Source organism: Camellia sinensis, chromosome 5 (assembly GCF_055761805.1).
Source record: "Camellia sinensis isolate YWXY chromosome 5, ASM5576180v1, whole genome shotgun sequence".
NCBI lineage: Eukaryota > Viridiplantae > Streptophyta > Magnoliopsida > Ericales > Theaceae > Camellia > Camellia sinensis.
Genome location: NC_138965.1, coordinates 164,732,402 through 164,741,818, shown reverse-complemented (window position 1 = coordinate 164,741,818; position 9,417 = coordinate 164,732,402). Strand labels below are relative to the sequence as shown.

The following is a 9,417-nucleotide window of genomic DNA, read 5'->3' as shown; positions in this document are numbered from 1 at the left end:
CTGTAACCGGTTTTGGTGGTGAGAAAAAGGTCACCAAGGGCCATATTGTAGTGGACTTAGCAGTTGGCGAGATTCATTCCGCGACTAAATTCCATGTGATTGAAGCAGATATGAACTACTACATGATACTTGGCAGAGCTTGGATGCGCCGATATGGATCTATTCTGTCCAGCTATCACCAATGTGTGAAGGCAAAATTGGGAAGACACACAGTTACCGCAAATGCGTTTGAAAAGCCATTCGAGATGGAAGAGGCACACTATTCAGATGCAGTTTTCTTTACCAAGTTATCAACGGATGAAGCTCCAAGGACTGGTAAAATTGTAGGGGTAAAATTACCGAAGTGGGAAGACATTCAGGTTGCAGAGGCTGCTTCAGAAAGCAGTGGATAGAAAAGGAGCAGCAAATCCACAAGCCCTCCACCCAAGATTGTTAAGGTGCACGAGGGCGGCAAGACAGTCTACTACCTATGACGATCTTGGGGGCCAAACTTCATACCCTGGGAGGATGGCCCCGAGGCAAATAAATGTGATGGAAGTGAGTCCCAAGAATGGTTGGTGGAGACGCCTAAGCCCGCCCCTGAATGTATGCAAGATTGGCCCAAATCCCAGCAGGAGGTACTTGCTAAGGTCAACGTCAGTGACTTACCTGGGCAGAGCAAGCCAGTGTTTGTCAGTGATACAAATGCTCCAGCAACTAAGGCAGAATTGATAACACTACTAAAGCAATATAGCAATGTCTTTGCTTGGACATACGATAAGATGCCTGGCCTTGACCCATCGCTCGTCACTCATTATCTGGACACTTTTCCCAACTCTAAACCGACCAAACAGCATGCTCGAAAGTATCATCCTGATCTTGAAGCAAAGATTAAAGCAGAGGTAGAAAAGTTACAGAGGGCCAAGTTCATTGAACCTATACAGTACCCAACTTGGCTCGCAATTATTGTTCCTGTGTAGAAGAAGAACGGTCAGATCAAAGTCTGTGTAGACTTTCGCGACATGAATAAAGCCTGCCCGAAAGATGAGTTTCCATTACCCCATGTTGATACACTTGTCGATTCAACTATGGGCCATCAAATGTTCTCATTCATGGATGGGTTTAGTGGTTATAACCAAATCAAAATGGCACCAGAAGATGCAGAAAAGACGGCTTTCAGAACACCCTTAGGAATTTTTTTATATACGGTGATGCCCTTCGGTTTGAAAAACCGGGGAGGGGGAGGGGACAACCTACCAACGGGCTATGACTGCAGTGTTCCATGACATGTTGCACCACGAAGTGGAAGTATATGTGGATGATCTGGTGGTCAAGTCTACTAAGGCAAACCGCCACCTCTAAGACTTGGAAAAAGGTTTTTCAACGTTGCCGCAAATTTTGCCTCAAGATGAACCCTCTCAAGTGTGCCTTTGGAGTTACCGCTGGCAAGTTCCTTGGCTTCCTTGTACACCAATGGGGGATCGAAGTAGATGGGGATGAGATCAAGTCAATCATGGAGATGCCTATGCCACATTCTCAAAAAGCTCTAAAGAAATTCCTAGGCAAAGTGTCATACCTCAGGAGGTTTATTCCAGCTCTTGCTGAGATAACCTTCCACTTTGGGACACTGTTGAAAAGGAACCACAAGTTTGAATGGTTAGAAGAACACCAATATGCATTTGATATGGTGAAGCAAGCACTTACCTCCCCACTTACAATGATTGTCCCACAGCCTGAAAAGCCTCTGCTACTATACCTGACCTCTACTCCGCGGTCTATTGGAGCCTTACTTGTCCAAGACATAGATGGCATTGAGAAGCCAGTCTATTACATCAGTCGTAAAGTAAATGGTGCCGAATTGCGATATACCCCAATTGAGAGGCATTGCCTAGCCTTAATCTTCACAGCGCAGAAGTTGCGCCACTACTTTTTGGCACACCCGATCCAAGTTGTGACCCGGAGTGATCCAGTTCGCTACTTGCTGTGCAAGCCCGCTTTGACTGGGAGAATGGCAAGATGGCTCTTGGCTCTAGCAGAATATGATATCACTTGTGTTACTCCCAAGGCCATCAAGAGCCAAGCACTTGCAGACTTACTGGCCCAGTTCCCATCTGGTGAACATGAACCTGCAGAGGTATCCTTACCAGGTGAGGTCTATGTATCAGCAGCTGCAGCTGAGACTTATTGAGACTTAAAATTTGATGGAGCCTCCGAAGCTAGGAAAGGTGGAGCTGGCATAACACTAACTAGTCAAGAAGGAGGGAAGTTTCATCTGTCATATAAGCTTGACTTTGAATGTTCAAACAACGAGGCTGAATATGAAGCGTTGATACTAGGTCTGATAACTGCCTAAAAGAAGGGCATCCGCAAGCTAAAAATCTGGGGCGACTCCAAGTTAGTTGTCAAGCAAACAATGGGTGATTCCGCCTTGAAGGAGCCTTTGTTAGCCCCATATCGTACCGTAGTCCAAAAGTTGCTTACTCAGTTTGATGATGTCCAAATCCAGCATACCCCTCGCGCACATAACCATTTTCCCGATGTCTTGGCTACACTGGGGGCAAAAGTGAAGATACCATATGATAGTATAGTCATCGTCATTGAGAAAAGAACAATGCCCGCAATGCTAACCGAAGAACATGCAGAGCAAGATGTTGAGGAGTGGAAAGCAGATATAATCAAGCAGCTAAAAACTGGCCAGGGAGCAATTAGACCAGCAGAACTTGCACCATTTCTGCTCCTCAGAGGAGAGTGGTATTTTCGTAGTCCCAACAACTTGCTGCCAAGGTGCGTTGGTAGGCAAGAAGCAACTGACAAACTTAAGCAGATCCATGCTAAGTCTTGCGGAGATGGAGATATCAGTCTATATCGACGGATATAGAGGCAAGGGTGCTACTGGCCAGAGATGGAAAATGAAAGCATTGAATTACAGAGGCAATGCACAAAGTGTCAATCCCAGCCTAAGGAAGAGGAGGCCCATTTCTTCAGCAGTGAAGAATAGAGGCAGCCATATATCGACTACCTTGGGAATGGCACACTGTCAGAGGCCCCAGCAGCAGTAGTAACAATGTGGGCGGCTAAAGTGACAGCTACCTCTGCAACTTTGTCTAAGTTCAGAGGGGTCACAGCAAGGACATTAGAAGTTGCCGCTGCACTTGCACTCTCTTCAGCCATTTGAATGTCTGGAAGTGAAACTTGCTGAATTAGCGGGGACTCAGTAAATTGGGAGGAACTGCCAGATGCAGCTTCAAGGGTAGGTGGCACAACTTCCAGCGGCTTTCTCATGCCGCGATCTTCTCTAGGGGTCTCGGGTACGAAGTCATCCCCGCCAACAGAGGAACGGCCAGAGTGAATAGAGTTAGAAGAATGTAGAGGCTCTAAACCCTTAGTGGCTATATCACCCGCTACAACTTCCACAGCAGGGGGAACTTGCACATTGCCCTCGGCCTCCACAAGTGGCTCTGCCTCAGTCTCAGCGGACGGATCCCCCCCACAATTGGCTCCTCTTCAACATCTGGAAGAACTGTCCTGCAAGTCTTGAATTTTGTTACCCTAGTAACAATAAAGAGGTCGTCATCATCGTCTAAGTTTGAAGAAATGCCAATAGAAGTAGAAGAACCTCTTGGACCGGAGGGCATTATGCTCCGTGGCCCCTAAAAGAAGAGGATCAGGCGGTTATTATAGTAAACATGATAAGTACAAGGAAATAATACAGGAAAAATACTTGTCTAAGTATGGGTACCTTTCGGAGTCTCTTTCTATTAGGCGAGGCACATGCCTCGGGAACCGATGCCACTACTGCTTGGGCTGCCCTTAGCCTAGAGCGGGTCATGTACACCGTTGCACTCACTTTAGGGGGAGCAATCTGTAAGGGTCGAACAAACATCGCCCCAGACGGGTGAGGTTCCTCCACAACGTGCGAGGACAGAAGCTTGAAGCGACAAAACATGCTAGATTGTTTCCCTCAGCCAGAAGGTAGCCGAAGGGACAAGCCGGGCTGCGAAATAGGTTCTATTGCGGGGACAACTGGGGCACTGTTGCAAAAATTGAAGAAAGAATTGAGATTGCGCTGCCAGAACAACCTATTGTCAAGAGTACAGGCACCCTTTCTCCTAAGTGAAGGAAACTCCATGACTCCAAGGCCCTCCACAAGTAGAGCGGTGTAGTCATGAATGAATCGCTAAAAACTTTCGTGGAAATCAGTCTGAGGTGGGGGAGCATCTGAGACGCCCTAATCCATCCCAAATTGCATAAGAACCCTGTCCAGTTGGTAAACGACGCTAGACGTACCTTCTTCATTCCACACAGGCAAGAATCCGGGGCGAATCATGGGAGCAATAATGAAAGAATTAGCCTGGATGCTGTCGAGAGAAAAATCAACATGGTGGGCCTCTGAAAAATAAAAGGGGACAACAGAAATGCCTGGGACAAGCTGAGTGAAAGGGCGAAAGATGCACTCCTCCATATGGTCAACATAGTTTGAAAGGGCCTGTTGGTGCCAAGGCCAGACCATCGAGAGATGCGAGGAAAGAACTGACGCACTTGCCTCGTGACAGGCTAACCTCCTGCATCTAGGACATGGTGGCCCTCTGCGTCAAAGATTTTATCAATAAAGAAGGGCTCGTGTTCTCTAGGGATGGGGCCCATGGAAGGAAATCTCTCATAGAAAAAGGCAGTCAGGTACAGGGTATGCACAAAGCTCCATACGTCATAGCGGCCCATGGATCGCTCCATGTCTGAATGGATGAGGTCAAGACGGAAATATAAGTTACCCAGAAAAAGGGGAGCCAGAGGAATTTGATTACCGCTGCAAAGCTTCACGGCTAAGGGAAATACCAGAGGATTGATGCTTTCGGCGGGGTTACTGGGCAAGACAAAGAAGGAAATGAAATAACTCACAAATGCAGCCAAGTATAAGTCGCCTCGGTAGCATGGCCCAACTGCGAAGTTGCGATTCTCCTCAGTAACGTCACCTACCACTGGCTGCAGGTCCTTGAAGAAGTGGTTTAACCAAGAGAGATAGGTGGTCTTATCCGTTTTAGGCCTCTCCTGGAGCAGCTCCCCAGTTCTAAGATCATACCATGAGCCAAACCTCCACGCCTCCCAAAAGGTGGTTTGAAGAGCAGTAACAGCGACTTGCTCTATAGGGGTCAGAGACGCTAGGTCAAAGGGCTGATCTCCATGGGTGCTGAGGCGCAAGAGGACAACGACGTCTTCCAGGGTTGGGGTCATCTCCCCTCATGCCAAGACAAAAGTGTGGGTGTCACGACTCCAATGGGAGACAGTCATATCAGTGTTGGTTTGCACCTTACACACCGACAACTCCCTCGAGATCAATATGGCATTGAAGAGGCGAACATCACGCAGGCGCTACTCGAAACCACCATCTGCCATGACGTCGTCAACCCAAAGGGACCAATCTGTTGGAGGACCCGAATGAGTACGATAATAGATGTAAGAATGTGGAAAGTTGCCACGCTCCACACGAAACTACAGCACAGAAACCGGGTTCACCATGTTCGCGTCTTCCAAGGTGGCCTTCCCGAAAGGAAGTAGAAGCTCTTCTAGAGAAAGGGTGTCTGGAACAAAGGAATCAACCGCCTTCTAGAAGGGGTCGGCTAACCCTCCGAAGTAACAAGCCGCCTCTACTCAGTAGTGGGTGGGATAACCTTGTCAGCAAGAAACCTCATGCTGGCCATAAAAGGAAATAAAGAAATTCAAAAGCTTTGGAAAGAGGAGGCAAATGAGAGAAGAAGACAAAGGAGACAGAAAGGTGTGTTGGGAAGAAGTGGGGGACCGGTGGACCCAAGGGCATTATTTATAAAGAAAATTAAAAAAGGGGGGCTAGCACACTGCCCTAGGTCCATTATGACCTGGCAGTCAAAAAGGTACCTTTTCTGAGCCGACGTAACTTCTGACCCAACCGACGCAACCCTTGGGCTGCCCGCTAACGTCATGCCTGCGCGGGAAACAGGGAGCGTGTCTCCCACGCGCGCAAGGGACAGAATGTAGATGGACAGAAATTAAATCCCAAACTAAGTATGGACTCAAGCACTAAGATCGCCCTGAGAAGGCGACCAGTGATAAGAGAGGAGCATGGACCAAAGCTCAAGGTAAGTGGGCCAACAAGTGGGCTGAGGCAGGTCCAACCCACCAAGGCTCCAGATGGACTCAGCGAAGAAAAATGCCCAAGTCAAGTTGCAGAGGCCACATCTGTAGCGGTGAAGTTGCTGAGGGGACATGTGCAGCGGCAGAGTTGCTGAGGCACTTCGTCTCAACGCCACCATTCCTATTAACTTCGGCTCTACTGCCATTGGAAGTTGCTGAAGGGACATGTGCAGTGGCAGAGTTGCTGAGGCACTTTGTCTCAGCGCCACCATTCTAAGTATCTTCGGCGCTGCCGCCGTTCCAAGTAATGTCGGCGTCACGATCACCGGGAGTTATCGAGGGAAAGGGATGACCGAGGTAACTAAGTTGCTGAGGCAACACTTGCAACACCCAAGTTACAGAGGCATTCTGTCGGCGCTGCCATCTCCAATATCTTCGGTCATGCCGTCTGGACTTGCCACGGGAAATGACTACCGCAGCAACTAAGTTGCAGAGGGAATATCCTGCCAAGGTGAAAGCAGTCTTTGAGAGAGGCTTCCCCCTGCAAGCAGAGGCTAATGCCTGGCACCGACAGCAGGCCCCAAGGCATTATTGGCCTAGGGCTGATAGTAGGCCCCCAGTTCATTTAAGTTGGCGCTGATAGCAGGCCCTAAGACTTACTGGTTGGAGCTGATAGCAGGCCTAGAAATACCAGTTTACCGCGGCAACCCCGTGAAGATGAGAGCAGGGTAGCCCGAACATAAGGGACTCCCTTTTCATTACCCAGGTCATGGACCTGCCTTAGTTGCACAGGCAGGACTAAGGAAGTCCCCTTGGGCTTGGTATTAAGGCACAGCATGGCTGATAGCAGGCTTGGTTGTGGCCTTTGCCCTAGAAAGTTGAGGAGTTTGTGGTTGGGTGGCTAAGAGTAGAGGTTTCGCTGAGGTGAGCACGAACATTGTCGATAGCAAACTAATGAAGTCCTGAGAATGCATGTACTGGCAAAGTAGAACTGAGCAGGCATGTGCAGCGGCAAGGTTCACTGCTACAAGTGCACTTGCTGAGGTTCAAGTTGAGAAGGCAAGTGCCGAGGCAAGTACTTCCGCTGTAACTGCACTTGTTGAGGCTCAGAAGGGAGTTACAGCGCCAAACACTCCCGTCGCAACTACACTTTTTGAGGCTTAAAAAGGTAATTGCGGAGGCAAACAGAGTACATAGTACATGCAGAGGGACACGTGGCACCTTCAGCTTGGTGGCTCAAGACAGAATATTCCATGTGATCCTCTGGGACACATGTATTCTCTCTATTTGGCCACCTAGTGTCCTCTTGGCACCAAGGAAAATCCTATAAATAGGACCCATTTCCCAAGGTTCAAAGAGGAATTTTAGAGATTTTGGAGAGATGCTGCCCAATTTGGTACTGCCATATACTTCTTCTTGAGTCACTTGCTTCGCCCTCACCCAGCTACACACTCTTCAACTCCCAGATAATTAGTGTTGTTCATTCTCAAGCCACTCCCATTATTATTATTGGACCATCAGCATAGTCTTGTCTCTCTAATCACCTCTCTAACCTTGAACCCCCCCACAGCTTCCCGTCAAATTTCAATTCTTGCTGGGGTACTTTGATGATTGTACCACTGATGTTGCCTTCTTTTTCTTGCTGTTAAAGGGACAACTTATACTCAACAGTAAAGTTCTGAAAAGCGATTGCGGTCTCTGTAACAGCGGCGGTGGTGCGGTTGCGGTTACGGTTGCGGGGTGTAAAGGCCGTAGTGTAACGGTTGCGATAACCAGAACCGTAAATTTTTTTATTTTTTGCACAATTTGAAAAAAAACTTACCGATAAGCATATTTTTTTCCATGATCATATTTATTGGATTTAAAATAAATATTGATAATTTTTTGTAAATTTTTAAGTATGATCCAATATATTTCATATTTTTAAATCACTATAAACTGAGTTTTTTACATTTTATTTTAATAATTAATGACTTTATATTATACAAAAAATCAATCACTAACTATTATATATAAGATAAACAATGACAAAAGTAAGAGAATAAATAAGAGTCTAAATATATATATATATATATATATATATACATATTTTAACCAAACCAAATAGATAATGACCACACTTATTATTATTATTATTATTATTATTATTATTATTATTATTATTATTATTATTATTATTATTATTATTATTATTATTATTTTCAAACAATATATAGATAGACACACAGACAAAATGGTTGAGTGATAGCAGTTGAATAGAATAGCATAGGTCTTACAGCTTTAACAAATCAATAACATGTTCTTCATCTTTCCTCTTCTCTCTCTCTATATCTTGCTCCTCCATCTTCTCTTTTTATCTTCCCTCTTCTCTCTATCCCTCGTTTCCCATTTTTAGTTCTTTTTTTTTTTTGTGTATTTTTTTGAAAAAAGTAGTTCGGAACCATTACGTAATGGTGTGTAAAAAGTCGTTATGGCTGTTACGGCACCGTTACGACCGCTACGACAGCCGCTACGGCCGACACACCTGTGAATCTTAATCACACTACAAAAACGGCCGTAACGGATGGCGGTAACCACCACACGTAACGGCGTTACGTAACGATTGCGGCCGTTTTTTAAAACATTGCTCAACAGTCATACAAAGTTAATGATGTATTTCCTTTCAAATGGATCAATAAGAAGTGGAAAGAAGGCTTCTATGTTACCTCTATGTCCACTGCCGGTAGCAGATGGGGCATTGTAATGTTCCAAAATGTTGGTTATTCTAATCAGGTACTCCATTTCCTGTTCTGTTGCACTGTAAGTCTGAAATCCAATCAGTTTGTTTTGATGGGGTGATTTGGTGAGAAATGATAAGAAGTGATTCTCTTTCTCATGTTTGGTTTATAAATTAGGTGAGAAATGATGAGAAAAAGAACTTTTATTTTGCCTATTTCATTTATGACCAAAATTGATGAGATTTAGTGAGAAACATGCCCGTTGGGTATAAAATTTTCATAATACAGAGATTGCCCATTAAAAAACAAATGAAGATTGAGAAATTTCACTCATATCCTTTCTCACATGCTTTGATTTCTTACTCATCAATAGTGAGAAAACACGATCATTACTTTTTTTTCTTGCCCAGACAAAAAACCACAATAATTTCTTTTCATGTCTCACCTCTCATACCCAATAGACTGTAGTTTTGAAGAATCTATTATATCTTTTTTACTCTCTTTGCAGGTTGTCGAACTTGATTTCCTTTATCCAAGTGAAGGAATTCATAGAAGGTGGGAGAATGGATATCAAATTACATCAACTGCTGCAACAGCAGATCAAGCTGCATTTGTA

General features: G+C 45.4%; 1 protein-coding gene across 1 annotated transcript; it reads left to right on the top strand.

The window, feature by feature from the left end:
- Positions 1–2,392: 2,392 nt before the first annotated feature.
- LOC145791846 (uncharacterized) lies at positions 2,393–2,857 on the top strand. The gene has a single exon (XM_082872294.1). The coding sequence runs from the start codon at positions 2,393–2,395 to the stop codon at positions 2,855–2,857; it is 465 nt and encodes a 154-aa protein (XP_082728420.1).
- Positions 2,858–9,417: the final 6,560 nt, after the last annotated feature.